Here is a 20,031-nt window from a genome sequence, read left to right on the forward strand (position 1 = left end):
CGATTCCCGCCCCCGCCGAATCTCAGGTGCCGGAGACTTCGGCAACCGGCAGGGGTGGGATTCACGCCAGCCCCCGGCGATTCTCCGACCCGGCGGGGGGTCGGAGAATCTCGCCCCTTGTCTCCTTTATTCCGGAGGATTGTGGGGTTGGGGGAGCTGACAGCGCTGGGAAGGAGCAAGGCCACAGAGGAAAGCAGAGATGAAAATTTTAGTGTCAAGATATTGCGAGGTGGGAAGCAACGTAGTCAGTGAGCGCATGGATGGTACGGGAACAGAATTTGCTGCAAGTTAAATCGTGGCCCCCAGAGTTTGGGGTAAGTTGAGGGAGGGTAAAGTGTGGGACACCTCATAGAATTCTCAAAGAATTTACAGTGCAGAAGGAGGCCATTCGGCCCATCGAGTCTGCACCAGTTCTTGGAAAGAGCACCCTACCCAACCGCACACCTCCACTCGATCCCCATAACCCAGTAACCCCACCCAACACTCAGGGCAATTTTGGACACTAAGGGCAATTTAGCATGGCCAATCCACCTAACCTGCACATCTTTGGACTGTGGGAGGAAACCGGAGCACCCGGGGGAAACCCACGCAGACACGGGGAGAACGTGCAGACTCCGCACAGACAGTGACCCAAGCCGGGAATCGAACCTACGACACTGGAGCTGTGAAGCAATTGTGCTATCCCAATGCTACCGTGCTGCCCTTTATGAAGTTATTGTGAAAAGCCCCTAGTGGCCACATTCCGGCGCCTGTTCGGGTACACAGGGAGAATTCAGAATTCTCAGCTGGTACGGGAATTGAACCCACGCTGCTGGCCTTGTTCTGCATCACAAACCAGCTGTCTAGCCCACTGAACTAAACCAGCACCACCGCCACCAGCACCTGCCAGGGAGGCATTGGATTAGTCGAGTCTGGAGGGAGCAAAGGCACAGATGAGGGTTTCAGCAGCCGACAGGCTGGGACAGGCCAAGTCGGACGATGTTGTGGAGTGGGAAATGGGCAGGAATGTGAGGTCAGAAACCTCTTGGTCGAATGTGACACCGAGGTAGTGAACAGACTGGCGGTCTGAGATTAAGACCAGGAAATGGAGCTTGGGAACGGCGTTTGGAGTCCAAAAACAATAGTTCTACTCTTCCCATTAGTTAATTGGAGGAAATGTCTGCTCATCCAGCACTAGATGTAGGACAAGCAGTCTGACAATTTAGCAACAGAGGAGGAGTCAAGCGAGATGGTGCTGAGTTGGAGCTGAGTATCATCAGTGTACTGTGAAAACTAACGGTGTGACTTTGGATGATGTCACCGAGGAGGAGTGTATGAATGAGAAATAGGAGGGGCCATGGATAGTGCAAGGATCCTACTGTTAATCCCCGCCTGACCCTTGATTTTCCATTTAATATCTGTTATTCTGCTATTTCAATTTTTGTACTTGGACAATTTTTTAAAAAAAAGTATTATTTATAATGGGACCTATGCCTTTAAGATGGACTTCACCTTTAATTTTGGTCTGACATCAATGATGGACTTGGCTGGCAGCCCATGAGATGTTTTACAAATAGCCGGGCCTTAGCTGATATTCGATGCTGATTGCTGCTGACCGTTCTGGAATGTTCTTTCCTCTGTGGGACTGTGTTTTGTTTTGAACAGAAGCTGGAGGGTCACAGCTCTGATTTCACTCTCTCACCTGAAAGATTCTTTCTGAAAGTCCAGACTGAGGACCTTTGTCTCTGCAGTCAGTTTGAGCTGTGAAGCAAATCCAGCCCAGCACCAGCTACAGGCAGGGTCCGTTGTTTGAAACCGTTTTTGAAATCTCATGTGGGGAACTCTGCTCTTATCTCAGAAAGGTGGTTAGACACATTCTGGTGGAGTTGGACACAATTAAGAATGACATTGGCCTGAGGCTGTTCTTTTGGACTGGAAGCCCAGGTTAATAAAAGTTAAAGTGACACCCCAGAGGGAACCCTGCAGCCTGGACGTTCTGGCTGAATGTTGCTGCCAGAAGATCCTCCTTAGCTGATTTCAATCACTACCCATCCTGGAAGGACCGCCTAGGGCGGCAACAACTTCAACATTCGAAGCTGAGACACTCGTCTTCCACTTCATATTTTAATTCCGATTGTTTTCGTCCCTCCCTCTCTGTGTGTCTGTCGTGTGTGCTTGAGTAGAGGGTGGGATGGTAAAACAGGGGGAGTAGTAGATTAACTGGCCATTATTCTATTATAATTATTGCCGCTTGGGATCCATTTAGCTCACTTGGCTGGACGGCTGGTTCGTGATGCAGAGCGAGGCCAACAACGTGGGTTCAATCCCCGTACTGGCTGAGGTTATTCATGAAGGCCCCTTGCCTGAGGTGTGGTGACCCTCGGGTTAAATGATCACCAATCAGCTCTCCTCCCCAAAGGGAAAAGCAACCGATGGTCATCTGGGACTGTGGCGACTTTACCTTTACCGTATAATTATTGCATGTCTTATCTCTATTTTTGTTATAAATAAACAGTTGTGTTTCACTTACTAATCTGGGGCGAAATTCTCCCCCAACGGCGGGATGTCCGCCGACTGGCGCCAAAGACGGCGCCAATCAGACGGGCATCGCGCCGGCCCAAAGGTTCGGAATCTCCGCATCTTTGGCGGCCTAGCCCCAACATTGAGGGGCTAGGCCGACGCCGGAGGGATTTCCGCCCCGCCAGCTGGCGGAAATGGCGTTTGTTGCCCCGCCAGCTGGCGCGGAAATGCGGCGCATGCGCGGGAGCGTCAGCGGCCGCTGTCAGTTTCCCGCGCATGCACAGTGGGGAGAGTCTCTTCCGCCTCCACCATGGTAGAGGCCGTGGTGGAGGCGGAAGGGAAAGAGTGCCCCCACGGCACAGGCCCGCCCGCAGATCGGTGGGCCCCGATCGCGGGCCAGGCCACCGTGGGGGCACCCCCCGGGGTCAGATCGCCCCGCGCCCCCCCCAGGACCCCGGAGCCCGCCCACGCCGCCTGGTCCCGCCGGTAAATACCAGGTTTGATTTACGCCGGCGGGACAGGCAATTCCTGGGCGGGACTTCGGCCCATCTGGGCCGGAGAATCCAGCGGGGGGTCCCGCCAACCGGCGCGGCCGGATTCCCGCCCCCGCCCAATCTCCGGTACCGGAGACTTCGGCGGGGGCGGGATTCACGGCGGCCAACGGCCATTCTCCGACCCGGCGGGGGGTCGGAGAATGACGCCCCTGGTGCCTGTAAGTCATTGGAGCAGTCAAGGGCCAAACATCTCACAAACCTTATACCAATGATTGGTTTTCACTTGTGTTGGGACTCCGGGGTCTGTGGGACTGGAATCGACCGTACACTAACCCAGGGTGTCGTAACAATAGATCAAGAGGTAACAGTGCAGGAGCTGGAAGACAAACCATTGCATATGATTCTCTGGTGTATCACGGCAGATTGAAAGACTGGAGGCTGGATTCTCCGATTCTGTTGCGATGTCCCAATGCCAGCGTGGGAAGGGTGCCGTTTTACGCCGGAAAAACTGATGTAAAATGGGCACTGATTCCCTGTTTTGCTGGGGGCTAGCAGGACGACAGCGTAGAGCACCCGGCTCTAATACGGCCCAGAGAATTGCCAGGTCCGTGGGTGCGCATGCGCACTTCGGCGGCCTGCAGCGGCTGCGCCCTGCCACGTGGCTGCGGGCGCTCGTGGACCTGGCCTGCGAAATAGGGCCACCCCCCCCTTCTGCCGGCTCTCCCGCCCGGACCAACCCCCGCAGTGCCCCCAGCCCCTGATGAAGTCCCCCCCCTGCCCGCGGAACGGCCCTCCCCTGACTGAGTCCACAGCCGCCACGCCGAGTTCCCGACGGGTGAGACCATGAGAGACCGTCGGGAACTCGGCCGGTCGGGGCGGAGCATCGTGGGGGGGGGGGGGGGGGGCGGACCTCAGGCAGAGTGCACCGCTTGGGAGTGGGTGGAGCATCGAGAAAGCGGCATTGCCCCCGATTTGGTCGGGAACTTTGGTTCTCTGGCCGGTCGCCGACGGCAAATCGAGAATCCCGCCCTGGATGTTCCCATCCCTTGAATAGAGAATGCAGAAAGAAGATCAATTTGAGTTTGTTCTGATTATGAAGGGGGGTTGAGAGAATAGACAGAGAGGGAGTGTTTCCACTTGGAAGTGGGGATCAGCAATAAGAAAGAAGCGAAATGTACGGTGGTCATCGAGAAAGCAAACATGAAATTCGGAGAAACGATTTTATGAGCACAAGGGGTTTGAATATGGATTGGTTAAGATGAATCAGTTTGGTCCGTTTCAGGGAAACTGTGTAAACCCCCGAAGGAGAAAGAAACAGAAGTATGGGCTGATGGGAGGAGATAGTGAGTGGTGGTGGGAAGGCTTGACTGGAGCAGAAACATCCGCTTCGACCTCTTACCTTTTCTGATATGCTCTGTGATCTGGTAAAGTGGCAAAGGAGATCACAGGGGGAGAGAAAATGAAACTGTTTATCCATGGTGAATTTCACGACCGCGGGGTGTCCCCAGCTCTTTACCAATCTGGTACTTTCTGAAGTGTTGTCCCTGTTGTTCCAGAGGGACTATGGCGTCAATTTGTTCCCAGCAAGCTCCCACAAACCGCAGTATAACAGCCAGATAATCCAGACGACAGACTATCAGGAATTGTGGGTGGAGCGGGGAGAAGTATGGGGGCTGGAGGCCTGTGTAGACACCAACATCAGCATTGAACATCTGGCTAGAATGGCTGTTTCTACTCTCTGTGTTTCATGTAATTCTATGTGATGCTGAGGCGCTTTATAAATGCAGGTTCAAATTGGAGGGGCTGCCTTTCCAATCATTAGATGTTATGAGGAATAAATTGATTTTGTCCTTATCTTTGCAAACCGCAGGTCATCGAGGATAACACTGGTGTCCGCAGGGTTGTGGTCACCCCTCAGTCTCCGGAATGCTTCCAGCCAAGCTACCCGTCAACCATCTCTCCGACCCATCACCTGCCTCCGTACATCACGCACCACCCTCATCTCATCCCTCACTCGCATGCGGCCTATTACCCCCCAGTCACTGGACCAGGAGACCTACCACCTCAGTTCTTTCAACACCATCTCCCACCAACAATATATGGAGAGCAAGGTAATCAGCGGATGAGAGGCTTAGCGCAAGGGCAGCAGCGGACGTGGTGTCCAATTGCGACCATCACACTTTAGGAAGGATGTCAATACGTTTGAGTGTTTCGAGGTGAGATTTACCAATGTAGGACCAGGGATGAGATCCCACAACTTCGGTCTTGCAGAGTGACTGGACAAGCTCGGATTGTTCTCAGAGCAGAGCAGGTGAAGAGGAGATTTAATTGACCCGTTCAAAATCCTGAGGAGTGGTTATATTACTGGACTAGTAATCCAGAGAGAAACAGGAGTGTAGTGGTTATATTACTGGACTAATAATCCAGAGAGATACAGGAATGTAAAGGTTATATTACTGGGCTAGTAATCCAGAGAGATACAGGAGTGTAGAGGTTATATTACTGGACTAGTAATCCAGGGAGATACAGGAGTGTAGTGGTTATATTACTGGACTAGTAATCCAGGTGGATGCAGGAGTGTAGAGGTTATATTATTAGTAATTTGTACATTATGATTTTTTGATTTTAGTTCAGGTTTTAAAAAGTCTGGGACTGTAAAGTCTCACTCTGCAGTGCGCCACTATCGAACAGATAAACTCTGATTAAAGTCACCAAACAATTCAAATCTTCTCCTTCTTTCTCTATTTTTTCTTTTTCTCTTTCTCTCTCCTTCGTGTCTAATGCTGTGTTTTTATTTCTGAACAGAATTCATCCCTCTGTACGGAATGTGCAGATACATTACACGGGAGGACCAATTCAGCAAACAAGACCGACTGCACAAAAAACTCAAGATTGATCGGCAGAATCGATTAAATAGCCCACCCTCGACAATCTACAAGAACCATCTGAGCTCCTGCGCTTCCATATACAACGGATATGGGAAGGGACCGTGTGTGGCTGGGGTGGGAGGGGGAGGGGGCGGGGGAACGGGTATCAAGAAGCCAGAGCGAAGAGCAAGGAGCAGCCCCAGGATGAATGAGCAGGATATCCAAGGTAAGGAAGTACATCCTCACCAGCTGGCCAGACCGTGCGGACGCTGTGCCGGGCATTTAGCGATGTGCCAGCCTGGCGGGCGTGAGAGACAAGGCAGCTATGGTACCGCATCCCTCAGACCCTGTCCCCCCCCAGCCCACCGCCATCTCACTCAGGATACCCATAACAAAGGTTCCTTCTCTCCCCGCAACTCCGCAACCCCTGGTCAGCAGAAGAGAGATTAACCAAAAGAGCATTAATGGCGGTCATGGTCAAATAGCTTGCTGAATCTCACCGCCAGGGGTCTTGCTACCGAGTAACGACAATTTGGGTGGGATGTTGGTTGTGTCATAGAATCGTCGAATTTACAGTGCAGAAGGAGGCCATTCGGCCCATCGAGTCTGCGCCAGCCCTTGGAAGGAGCACCCCACTTAAGCCCATACCTTCACCCTATCTCCATAACCCAGCAACCCCACCTAATCTTTTTGGACGCTAAGGGGCAATTTATCACGGCCAATCCACCTAACCTGCACATCTTTGGACTGTGGGAGGAAACCGGAGCACCCGGAGGAAACCCACGCACACATGGGGAGAACGTGCAGACTCCGCACAGACAGTGACCCAAGCCGGGAATCGAACCTGGGACCCTGGAGCTGTGAAGCAACTGTGCTAACCACTGTGCTAACGTGCCACCCCAGTGACCATTGCAAGGGCTGATGTTAACCCCAGATCTCCAGGGTGTGGAGCAGTGAGGAGGTGGTGCGTCACGGGAGGGTGGCAGAGAGGGGAATAGGTTGAGGTTGTGACGATTCCTATCAGAGATTAACTGGCAGAGCGAGCGCATGGGCTCCCGTCCCTCACCCGCCCTCCCAGATCAGCAACTGCGGGGTCCCCCCCCCAAAACTCCCCCCTCACAATGTCGACAGCTACAGACAGCCTCCTGTCTCCTTTCACCCCCCTCCTTCCCCTCCCATCGCCTCACTCCCACTCGTACAGCACAAAGCCAGTGCGTGCCTCCACCAGCAATCTTTACGCTTTGTCAGAGGTCGGTTGCCACAGTGACCAAATTCTTGTCAGGTGAGGAAAGGCTATCAGTTACTAGGCTGACAAAGCACAACAAATCTCCTTATTCCCGGAATTTCCCTGCACAGGCAGTACTCCTGTTCTCCATTGTGGAGTGTTTTTCTCCATGTCACTCACTCTCTCTCTCTGATCATACACATTGGAAACCTGCCTCCAGTTTTGAATAAATCAGACGGAATGTGACATTGCTGAGACGGGAGCTGTCCTGTGCTTTATTGTCCATGCAGCAAATGTGCTTTCGCATTGTGAAACATGTCTTGACTTTTAGATTGTGAGAATGTTTAACTGGTGAGAGAGAGAGAGAGAGCTGGCTGTGTTTTAGTCATGCACCTATTGTCTGTGTGTGTGTCTCCGTGTGTGTGTGTGTGTGTCTCCGTGTGTGTGTGTGTGTCTCCGTGTGTGTGTGTGTCTCCGTGTGTGTGTGTGTCTCCGTGTGTGTGTGTGTGTCTCCGTGTGTGTGTGTGTCTCCGCGTGTGTGTCTCCATGAGTGTGTGTGTGTCTCCGTGTGTGTGTCTCCATGTGTGTGTGTGTCTCCGTGTGTGTGTGTGTGTCTCCGTGTGTGTGTGTGTCTCCGTGTGTGTGTGTGTGTCTCCGTGTGTGTGTGTGTCTCCATGTGTGTGTGTGTGTGTCTCCGTGTGTGTGTGTGTGTCTCCGTGTGTGTGTGTGTCTCCGTGTGTGTGTGTGTGTCTCCGTGTGTGTGTGTGTGTCTCCGTGTGTGTGTGTGTCTCCGTGTGTGTGTGTGTCTCCATGTGTGTGTGTGTCTCCGTGTGTGTGTGTGTGTCTCCGTGTGTGTGTGTGTCTCCATGTGTGTGTGTGTGTGTGTGTCTCCGTGTGTGTGTGTGTCTCCATGTGTGTGTGTGTGTCTCCGTGTGTGTGTGTGTGTCTCCGTGTGTGTGTGTGTGTGTCTCCATGTGTGTGTGTGTGTCTCCATGTGTGTGTGTGTCTCCGTGTGTGTGTGCCTCTGTGTGTGTGTCTGTGTGTGTGTGTCTCTGTGTGTGTGTCTCCGTGTGTGTGTGTGTCTGTGTGTGTGCCTCTGTGTCTCCGTGTCTCTGTGTGTGTGTCTGTGTGTGTGTGTCTCCGTGTGTGTGTCTCCGTGTGTGTGAGTGTCTCCGTGTGTCTCCATGTGTGTGTGTGTCTCCGTGTGTGTGTGTGTGTGTGTGTGTCTCCATGTGTGTGTGTGTGTCTCCGTGTGTGTGTGTGTGTCTCCATGTGTGCGTGTGTGTCTCCATGTGTGTGTGTGTGTCTCCGTGTGTGTGTGTGTGTGTCTCCATGTGTGTGTGTGTGTCCGTGTGTGTGTGTGTCTGTGTGTGTGTGTGTGTGTGTCTCCGTGTGTGTGTGTGTGTGTCTCCATGTGTGTGTGTGTGTCCGTGTGTGTGTGTCTCTGTGTGTGTGTCTGTGTGTGTGTGTGTCTCCGTGTGTGTGTGTCTGTGTGTGTGTGTGTCTCCACGTGTGTGTGCCTCTGCGTGTGTGTCTATGTGTGTCTCCGTGTCTCTGTGTCTCCGCGTGTGTGTGTCTGTGTGTGTGTGTGTGTGTGTCTCTGTCTCCGTGTCTCTGTGTGTCTCTGTGTGTGTGTGCCTCTGCGTGTGTGTCTATGTGTGTCTCCGCGTGTGTGTGTCTGTGTGTGTGTCCATATGCGTGCCGGTCTGTGTATGGGTCTCCATGTGTGTCTGTGTTTGCCTGTGTGTCGCCATGCATCTCCATGTGTGTGTACGTCCACGTGTGCGCATACCCACGTATGTGTGTGTTTCCATGCCTCCACGTGTGGGTATGTGCATCTCCACATGTGTATGTGTCAGTGTGTGCGTGTGCGTTTGATTTGTCCAAACCGTTAAAGGTTCATATTCTCTATTGATTTGTTGCTGTAAGTTAGAACCACAGGAAAGACACAGCACGGTGATGACAGATTGTGTTAATTAGAGTTTTGATCTACGAGGCAGATATGATGGGCTGACAGGAAATTGGCATTGAGGTCACATCAGATCAGTGATGTCACTGAACAGCAGAGCAGGCTTGAGGGACCAAATGGCCTTCTCTTGTGCTCGTGTGAGTAAATTGAGCTCAAACTCTCTTGGCCATTAGAAGAATAAGACTATAAGACATCGGAGCAGAATTAGGCCACTCGGCCCATCGAGTCTGCTCCGCCATTCAATCATGGCTGATATGTCTGATAAAAGAGGCTGGTTTAGCATGGGGCTAAATAGCTGGCATTGAAAGCAAACCAATGCAGGCCAGCAGGGCGGGTTCAATTCCTGTAGCAGCCTTCCCGAATTCCTTCATTTCATTTCATATTTTCTCATCCCCATTCTCCCGCCTTCTCCCCATAACTCCTGATCCCCTTATTAATCAAGAACCTATCGATCTCTGTCGTAAAGACACTCAGTGATTTGGCCTCCACAGCCTTCTGCGGCGAAGAGTTCCACAGATTCACCGCCCTCTGGCTGAAGAAATCCCTCCTCATCTCTGTTTTAAAGGAACGTCCCTTTCATCTGAGATGGTGTCCTCTGGTTCTAGTTTTTCGTACAAGTGGAAACATCCTCTCCATGTCCACTCTATCCAGGCCTCGCAGTATCCTGTAAGTTTCAATAATACCCCCTCTCATCCTTCTAAACCCCAAGTACGGACCCAGAGTCCTCAAACGTTCCTCAATGTTCTGCAGCCAATGAGATTACTGGTGACGACAAACAAAAGGTCATCTTGTTGACGGTATGCAGACCCCAGACTTAAAATCTCATTAGAAATGTAACATTCCCAGGGGCCCCAGATGACTTCGCCAAATGGTGGAATACTGCGAATTCCGCTCTTCATGAAGTGACATGTTACGTGATCGTCTTGTTTGTGGCTTTAACAACCTCAGTGCCCAAACAACACGATTAGCCGAAACAAAAATACCCCTGGATGTGCCGAACAGGGCTTTTCTGAACTACGCTGCGCACAGGAAGGTGAGGTGAATCAACTGTGGAGGGGAACGGCTGCTCGATGAGGACCCCGAGTGACGGGCACGGAGGGGGCTGAACTGAGATCCCAGGAGCAGGATCGTGGACAGAAGCAAAGAAGAAAAATGGGCCGCTTGCACAGGAATCTTGATGAGTTTTTCAGATGTGGAGGAGACCCTCCGGAGATGCGCCACTGCAAAGATTCTTGTTTACTTCAATTGTAACAGGAAGGGCTACATTCAAGCAGGATGCCAGGCCAGGCAGGGTGCACCCAGCATTAAAAAAAACACACCTTGACTCCAGTACATAAGCTAGAGGAATATTCTGAGGAAGGATCCAAAATCTATCAGTTGATCTTGGTTAAAGTGAGCAAGACGACTCCCATCGGGATAGTACCGTATGGTTAACGGGTGACCATTGATTCTGGAGGTCGACATAGGCACTTTGGCCACGGTACTGAGCGAGCAAACCGTAGCTGCGAGGAGGAGTCCAACCTTTGAGCCTAGGCAGAGTGGCTGCTAAGATAGCAACTTGTATCTGGGAAACCCTAAATATATTCGGCACCACGGCTGCACTGGTGTTGTATCAACGCCAATCTGCTCAATTACCCATAATTGTTGTGGAAGGTCAGGGGCCAAGCTTGATGTGTGGGACTGGCTACGACACGTATAGATAAAGCGGCTGTAAAGTTTTAAAATATTGGATGCCGCTTTTCAAAATGAGTTCAAGGCCAAAATCTACCTGAACCCCGATTCAGCCCATCCCGTACGTTCTATATCAAAGTTGAGGCCGAGTTGGCACATTTGGAGGAATTAGAGATCATGAGCCTGGTACAGTTCTCCAAGTGGGCGGCCCCTATTGCTCCTGTCCTAAAACCTAACTGCACTGTCAGGATCTGTGGCGATTACAAACTCACCATAAACCAAGAAATCGACAATTCAATTACTCGGAGAAAAGATCTTTACGTGAAGCTCACATATACAAAGCTCAGCTTAAGTCATGCTGACCTGCAACTTGAAGTAGGCAAAAGTCTCCAGGAAATATGCAACGATCAACAGACACAAGGGACTTTTCCAGTGCACAAGGTTGCCTTTTGGAATATCTTCCACATGTGCATTTCTTCACCGGGCAATGGCGAACTTGCTACAAGGAATTCCAAAAGTCGTGGTGGACCTAGGTGACGTGTCACTGGTGGGGACTTCACAGGAAGAACATCTGACCAGTCTGGAGGAAGTCCTGAATAGATTTAGAGATGCAGGTGTATAAGACGTAAAAGGGAAAAGTGCAGATTTCAGGCCAGTGAAGTTACATGTTTGGGTTTGAGGTTGACGTCAAAGGCCTGCAGCCATTAGAAGGTGAAGTTAAAGTAATCAGAGAAGTTCCTGCACCCAATGACGTTGCGGAGTCAAAATAGTTTCTGGGCATGGTCAAATGATATGGCCGTTTCATCCCAAACCTGACCACAACATTTGCATCATCTCCTCAAATAATGTCAATGTTGGTACTGGACAGACCTGCAACAATAGGCCTTCGAACACGTCAAGCTGGCTTCACAATCTTTGACAAAGGGTTATCTGGACTCGAAACGTTCGCTCTTTTCTCTCCTTACAGATGCTGCCAGACCTGCTGAGATTTTGCAGCATTTTCTCTTTGGTTTCAGATTCCAGCATCCGCAGTAATTTGCTTTTCTCCTGGCTTTGCAATCGTCTAACTTACTCGTTCACTTTGACCCAGACAAACAGATCATCTTAACGTGTGATGCTTCACCCTTTGGGAGAGGAGCGACCCTCTCACCCAGAATGGAAGAGGGCAGCGATTGGCCATTACACTCGCCTCCCGGACGATAGCCAATGCAGAAAGAAGATACCGACAGATTGAGAAAGCTGGTCTGGCAATGATATACGGTGTAGAGACATCAGTATGTTTATGGTCACCGTTTTACCATCATAACCGACCACAAACCATTATTGGGTTTACTCCGTAAGGATAAGTCCACTCCACCCATTGTTTTGGCCAGTGTGTAGCGGCGAGCTCTGCTTTTAGCTGTCCATGGTTATGTTTTTCAGCATCGACTGGCGATTCCCCGCTCCTGGGTTTTAAGTTTTTTGGATACCTTGCCGGTGTCAGCGACTCACATCAGGAACTGAACTCAGAGGGAGGTGGCCCTATCAGGAGTTAAACGGATAGTTTTATGCGGCTGGCACTAAGATAACTCTGAGCAGTTAGGACCATACCAACTCAGCTGTGAAGACTGGCGATTACTCTGGGGTTCCTGGGTGGGCTGTACCACCCACAGCGAGAAAGCCATTACTGCACGAACTGTACTGTGTGCACCCTTGTCAAACCAAAATGAAAACATTGGGCGGGAACTACATGTGGTGACCGGACATCGACAAAGACATCAAGGATCTGGTCCACCAATGCCAGCCACAACAGACCCTGCGGCTGAACGACAGCCCCGGGAATGGCCAGGCCGCCCTGGGACAAGATTGTATAGAGATTCTGCCGGCCCTTTCTCAGGTAAAAACGTTCTTGCTGCTGGTAGATGTCCCCTCCAAGTGGTTGGATGTCCAAGGAATGATTACGAGGACTTCGGCAGCCACCATCGAAACTTTAAGACGGATTATCGGGATACATCCCTTCCCAGAGGCTATAGTCTCGGATAACGGTACCGCCTTTACATGGGAGGAATTGCAGCGTTTTGCACAGACCAATGGTATCCAGCACATTGCGTACAGCCCCCGGTCACCCGGCCTTGATCAGCCTGGTGGAAAGAGGGCTTCAAACCTTCAAATCCACGGTGAAGCAGCAGCCAGAGAGGCCACTGACACTCGAGCTCGCCACTCTCCCTTACAGACAACACCACCCCTCCCAGATCCCCACTGGGGTCACACTAGCGGAGCCATTGATAGGCCGTCGTCCCCGATCTCGGCTGGTCCTGGCATCCCCCAATTTGTCAGGGAGGGTGGAGGCGAGGCAAAATAAACACCCTGACTCAACCAAAGGTGACAGATCCTTCAAAACGGAAGATGGAGGTTTTGTCAGAAACGTCCAGGTTGGACTGACATGGTTACCTGGGAGAATCATAGCAAGGTCGGAGCCTGCATCTTATTTGGTGGACCAACAAGGGAGATGATGTGGAAGCACCTGGACCACATGGGAATGAGCAAAGGTGCAGCCCCAACAGCAAAACAAGCCAATCCTGTGGTCACTTCAAATGTTTCTAAATCGGAGCCAGAGGTGAGGGGATCGGTTGTTTCAGCAGAGGCTCCTCTTGCTACATCAGAGGGAACTGGAGAGGGGGCCTGCACTAACACACCTTCTGAGACCTTTAAACATCCACCTGTTACTGACCACACCACTGCCTCGATGGTGGGAGAACCTGCCAAAGAACTGGGGCTTTCCACCAGACCTCGGAAGTTGCCTGACAGACTGTACTCTATCACCCCCCTCTTGTTCTGCCCTGGTTGTAAACAGTTCCCTGTTACCATCTTTTAATGTGGCGATTATTGAGGAACTTGAAGGGGCAGGTGTGTGATCGGGTGGCACTGGGCAATCGTTTACAGGCTATGTGACCCACCTGGAGCCTATCATGCGGGATCATACGAACCCTGACCAATGGGAAGAAAGCGCAGGGCCTGGAGAGCACGGGCCTGGTGAGTGTGGACCTGGGGGTCAGGGAGCACAGACCTATGTTTCAACTGCTGCTCATCTCCACGGTTTAACCCCATCGTTGGGTCCAATAAATCATTTTATGAATTAAGAGGTATCTCGTGCTATTACAGAGAGGTTTTGTTTTTAACGGAATCGCACAGTCAATTTGTGGACAGCAAACTCCCATAAACAGCACTTTGATAAGCAACCAGAAAATCTGTTTCCATTGATATTGGCTGTACCTGTCCCAATGACATTGAGTGTGGAAAATTGGCCCAAAATGCCAGGAAGGGAATCTCCGTTATAATCCCAGGCCCATTGTTTCAGCGTGCTCCTGCCCCACCGAACCTATCTCCTCTTGTCCTGACTCCATCCTCACTCCTCTGGTCCATTCCCTCCCCACCTACATCCGGGGTTCCTCTGATGCCCTGCGTCACATTGACAGCTTCGAGTCCGCGGGCCCGAACCGCATTCTATTCACCATGGATGTGCAATCCCGCTACAACTCCATCCCACACCAGGATGGCCTGAGAGCTCTTCGCTTCTTTCTTGAAAAGAGGCCCGGACAATTCCCATCCACCACCACTCTGGCTGAACTCGTTCTACCTCTCAACAACTTCTCCTTCAACTCATCCCACTTTCTGCAAATTAAAGGTGTCGCAATGGGTACCCGGATGGGTCCTAGCTACGCTTGCCTTTTTATGGGGTATGTGGAACATTCCTTGTTGCAGGTCTACCCGGGCCCCCTCCCACAACTCCTTTACCGATACATTGATGACTATTTTGGTGCCGCTTCATGCTCTCATCCGGACCTGGAAAAATTCATCAATTTCGCTTCCAGTTTCCACCCTCCATCACTTTCACCTGGTCCATCTCAGACACTTCCCTTCCCTTCCTTGATCTTTCTGTCTCCATTTCCGCCAATAGACTATCCACTAATATCCACTACAAGCCCATTGACTGCCACAGTTATCTGGACTACAGCTCTTCGCACCCAATCTGGTGGTCTCTGTATTGGAGAGACCAAACGCAGACTGGGTGATCGCTTTGCTGAGCACCTTCCATCTGTGCGCATTCAGGACCCTGCCCTTCCTGTTGTTTGCCATTTCAACACGAGGCCTCCGAAAAGTTCCAGAGATGTAGAGGAAAGGATTGCAAAGATGATTCTGGATAGGAGCGAAAGCAACAGGGTAGTTGTTATGGGGGACTTTAACTTTCCAAATACTGACTGGAAACACTATAGTTCGAGTACTTTAGATGGGTCCGTTTTTGTCCAATGTGTGCAGGAGGGTTTCCTGACACAGTATGTAGATAGGCCAACGAGAGGCGAGGCCATATTGGATTTGGTACTGGGTAATGAACCAGGACAGGTGTGAGATTTGGAGGTAGGTGAGCACTTTGGTGATCGTGACCACAATTTGATTACGTTTACTTTAGTGATGGAAAGGGATAGGTATATACCGCAGGGCAAGAGTTATATCTGGGGGAAAGGCAATTATGATGCGATGAGGCAAGACTTCGGATGCATCGGATGGAGAGGAAAACTGCAGGGGTTGGGCACAATGGAAATGTGGAGCTTGTTCAAGGGACAGCTACTGCGTGTCCTTGATAAGTATGTACCTGTCAGGCAGGGAGGAAGTGGTCGAGCGAGGGAACCGTGGTTTACTAAAGCAGTCGAAACACTTGTCAAGAGGAAGAAGGAGGCTTATGTAAAGATGAGACATGAAGGTTCAGTTAGGGCGCACAAGAGTTACAAGTTAGCGAGGAAGGACCTAAAGAGAGAGCTAAGAAGAGCCAGGAGGGGACATGAGAAGTCTTTGGCAGGTAGGATCAAGGATAACCCGAAAGCTTTCTATAGATATGTCAGGAATAAAAGAATGACTAGGGTAAGAGTAGGGCCAGTCAAGGACAGTAGCGGGATGTTGTGCGTGGAGTCCGAGGAGATAGGAAAGGTGCTAAATGAATTTTTTCGTCAGTATTCACACAGGAAAAATAAAATGTTGTCGAGGAGAATACATAGATTCAGGCAACTAGACTAGAAGGGCTTGAGGTTCAGAAGGAGGAGGTGTTAGCAATTCTGGAAAGTGTAAAAATAGATAAGTCCCCTGGGCTGAATGGGATTCATCCTAGGATTCTCTGGGAAGCTAGGGAGGAGATTGCTGAGCCTTTGGCTTTGATCTTTAAGTCATCTTTGTCTACAGGAATAGTGCTAGAAGACTGGAGGATAGCAAATGTTGTCCCCTTCAAGAAGGGGAGTAGAGACAACCCCGGTAACTATAGATCAGTGAGCCTTACTTCTGTTGTGGGCAAAGTCTTGGAAAGGTTTATAAGAGATAGGATGTATAATCATCTGGAAAGGAATAAGTTGATTAGAGATAGTCAACACGGTTTTGTGAAGGGTAGGTCGTGCCTCACAAACCTTATTGAGTTCTTTGAGAAGGTGACCAAACAGGTCGATGAGGATAAAGCAGTTGATGTGGTGTATATGGATTTCAGTAAAGCGTTTGATAAGGTTCCCCACGGTAGGCTACTGCAGAAAATACAGAGGCATGGGATTCAGGGTGATTTAGCAGTTTGGATCAGAAATTGGCTAGCTGGAAGAAGACAAAGGGTCGTGGTTGATGGGAAATGTTCAGACTGGAGTCAAGTTACTAGTGGTGTACCACAAGGATCTGTTTTGGGGCCACTGCTGTTTGACATTTTTATAAATGACGTGGAGGAGGGCGTAGAAGGATGGGTGAGTAAATTTGCAGATGACACTAAAGTCGGTGGAGTTGTGGACAGTGCGGAAGGATGTTACAAGTTACAGAGGGACATAGATAAGATGCAGCGCTGGGCTGAGAGGTGGCAAATGGAGTTTAATGCAGAAAAGTGTGAGGTGATTCATTTTGGAAGAAATAACAGGAAGACAGAGTACTGGGCTAATGGTAAGATTCTTGGTAGTGTGGATGAGCAGAGAGATCTCGGTGTCCATGTACATAGATCCCTGAAAGTTGCCACTCAGGTTGAGAGGGTTGTTAAGGAGGCGTATGGTGTGTTAGCTTTTATTGGTAGAGGGATTGAGTTTCGGAGCCATGAGGTCATGTTTCAGCTGTACAAAACTCTAGTGCGGCCGCATTTGGAGTATTGCGTGCAATTCTGGTCGCCGCATTATAGGAAGGATGTGGAAGCATTGGAAAGGGTGCAGAGGAGATTTACCAGAATGTTGCCTGGTATGGAGAGAAGATCTTATGAGGAAAGGCTGAGGGACTTGAGGCTGTTTTCGTTAGAGAGAAGAAGGTTAAGAGGTGACTTAATTGAGGCATACAAGATGATCAGAGGATTGGATAGGGTGGACAGTGAGAGCCTTTTTCCTTGGATGGTGATGTCTAGCACGAGGGGACATAGCTTTAAATTGAAGGGAGATAGATATAGGACAGATGTCAGAGGTAGGTTCTTTACTCAGAGAGTAGTAAGGGCGTGGAATGCCCTGCCTGCAACAGTAGTGGACTCGCCAACACTAAGGGCATTCAAATGGTCGTTGGATAGACATATGGACGATAAGGGAATAGTGTAGATGGGCTTTAGAGTGGTTTCACAGGTCGGCGCAACATCGAGGGCCGAAGGGCCTGTACTGCGCTGTAATGTTCTATGAGACCCTGCTCCCATGGCCACATGTTTGTCCTTGGCCTGCTGCAATGTTCCAGTGAAGCTCAACGCAAACTGGAGGAACAACATCTCATCTTCCGGTTAGGCACGCTACAGCCTTCCGGTCTCAACATCGAATTCAACAACTTCAGATGATCAGCTCTACCCCACCTCGACCCATTTGTTTTCATCCCATTTCATTTTAACTGTCTTTTACCATTTCTCTCTTTCTTGTCTTTATATATATATTTACTCCTACCCCCCCCCCCCCCCTCCGCCCCGATCTTATCCACCTTTTGTTACCCTTTCTCCCCATTGCTTCCCCTTCCCCCTCCCCCCACATCTCCATCTGTCACAGTTTACCCTCTGATGTTAGTTTCTCTGCTGTTTGTCCTCTCACAACTTTTGTCCTCTCTGGGGACTGCCATTAACACTCTTTCCCCTTGGCTTTCTGTGGCTATTAGCACCCGGTTCCCCTGGATTTCTGTGGCTATGACTCATCTTTCATTCTCACCCCACAGTATGAATACTTCCCACTTTCTCTGTCTTTTAGCTTTGACAAAGGGTCACCTGGACTCGAAACGTCAGCTCTTTTCTCTCCCTACAGATGCTGCCAGACCTGCTGAGATTTTCCAGCATTTTCTCTCTGGGGTTAGGGAATCTCCACTGCTTATTCCCTGTGATGTTATGGGACCTTCCGGCCCAGCTGAGAGGGCTGATACGGACCCTCTTGAATTAGTTGATTGATTGATTTGATTTATTGTCACATGTCCGAAGTACAGTGAAAAGTATTTTTCTGCGGCCAAGGGAACATACACAGTCCGTACATAGTAGACAAAGAGAATAATCAACAGGGAACATTAACAAATGGTACATCGACAAATAGAGATTGGTTACAGTGCGGAACAAGGGGCCAAACAAGAGCAGCATAGGGCGTCGTGAATAGTGTTCTGACAGGGAACAGACCAGTCCACATCCAACAGTGCAGCCGCTGCTGACAGTGCAGCACTCCCTCAGTGCTGTAGTGAATGTGTCAGTCTGGATCATAGGCTCACGTCTCTCGAGTGGCGTTTGGACTAACTAGCTGTTGACTGAGATGTGAGGGAGCACTGCCCAGTGAGTTCTGGCTGCTGCTCGGTTGATATGGAGCTTGATTGGGACGGTTTGCAGGGTTGTGACCAACATTTTCTGGAGTTTTGGCAGTGAGGTGAACCCTGAGCAGGAGCAGCTTAGTTCAGCACCCACCGGCAATAACTAACGGTGCAGAGGCCCTGCAGGAAGCAAGCCTGGGACTCGCTGGGCTCCAGTGCTTCACATGGTCCCCTCATGCAGTGAGGCTCTGGAGGGGGGAGCTTTGAAAAATAAATAGCCCGTTGTGAGGAGACATTTTGTGTTTGTTTGACTTGCTGGCAATGAAGCCACGGACAGGAAAGTTTTGTTAAGAGCCATTGTTCATGTTGTTGGCCAAAATGTCAGGAATCAGATCCAACCCACAAACCATCTGAATTTGCTCAAAGTAAGCCAGAAAAATCAGAACATTCCAGAAGCGGCTTTCCAGCGCCCCCTGCGGTCTCAGCTCAGTGAGACGAGATTCCGACCGACCCCACCGACTCGGTAACCAATCAGCTGGCCGCAGTTAGACTCAGTGCCTACTGGGCTGAAGAAGAAAAACAGCAACTGGGATTCCAGTGTCTGCAGCCAGCCCATTCCTGCAGACGTCTGACACACTCACCCTGACACACTCATCCTGACACACTCACTCTGACACACTCACACTCATCCTGACACACTCACTCTGACACACTCACCCTGACACACACACTCACACTGACACACTCACCCTACAGCACCCACACTCACTCTGACACACTCACATGGACACACTCACTCTAACACACTCACCCTGACACACTCACCCTGACACACACACTCACCCTGACACACTCACCCTGACACACTCACACTCATCCTGACACACTCACTCTGACACACTCACCCTGACACACGCACTCACCCTGACACACTCACCCTGACACACTCACACTCATCCTGACACACTCACTCTGACACACTCACCCTGACACACACACTCACCCTGACACACTCACCCTGACACACTCACACTCATCCTGACACACTCACTCTGACACACTCACCCGGACACACACACTCACACTGACACACTCACCCTACAGCACCCACACTCACTCTGACACACTCACATGGACACACTCACTCTAACACACTCACTCTGACACACTCATCCTGACACACTCACCCTGACACACTCACACTCATCCCGACACACTCACACTCACTCTGACACACTCACCCTGACACACTCACACTCATCCTGACACACTCACCCTGACACACTCACACTCATCCTGACACACTCACTCTGACACACTCACCCTGACACACACACTCACACTGACACACTCACCCTACAGCACCCACACTCACTCTGACACACTCACATGGACACACTCACTCTAACACACTCACCCTGACACACTCACCCTGACACACACACTCACCCTGACACACTCACCCTGACACACTCACACTCATCCTGACACACTCACTCTGACACACTCACCCTGACACACACACTCACCCTGACACACTCACCCTGACACACTCACACTCATCCTGACACACTCACT

At 50.5% G+C, this 20,031-nt stretch overlaps 1 protein-coding gene across 1 annotated transcript in view; it reads left to right on the forward strand.

Moving 5' to 3' along the window:
* The window catches only part of LOC140389518 (fibronectin type III domain-containing protein 3B-like), a 404,055-nt gene that overhangs the window by 197,302 nt on the left and 186,722 nt on the right, over positions 1-20,031 (forward strand). The window contains 2 exon segments of the mRNA XM_072473693.1: positions 4,864-5,104; positions 5,799-6,086. Of these exon segments, the coding sequence (XP_072329794.1) occupies positions 4,864-5,104; positions 5,799-6,086 (529 nt within the window).

Source organism: Scyliorhinus torazame, chromosome 14 (assembly GCF_047496885.1).
Source record: "Scyliorhinus torazame isolate Kashiwa2021f chromosome 14, sScyTor2.1, whole genome shotgun sequence".
In the NCBI taxonomy this organism is placed as follows: Eukaryota; Metazoa; Chordata; class Chondrichthyes; order Carcharhiniformes; family Scyliorhinidae; genus Scyliorhinus; species Scyliorhinus torazame.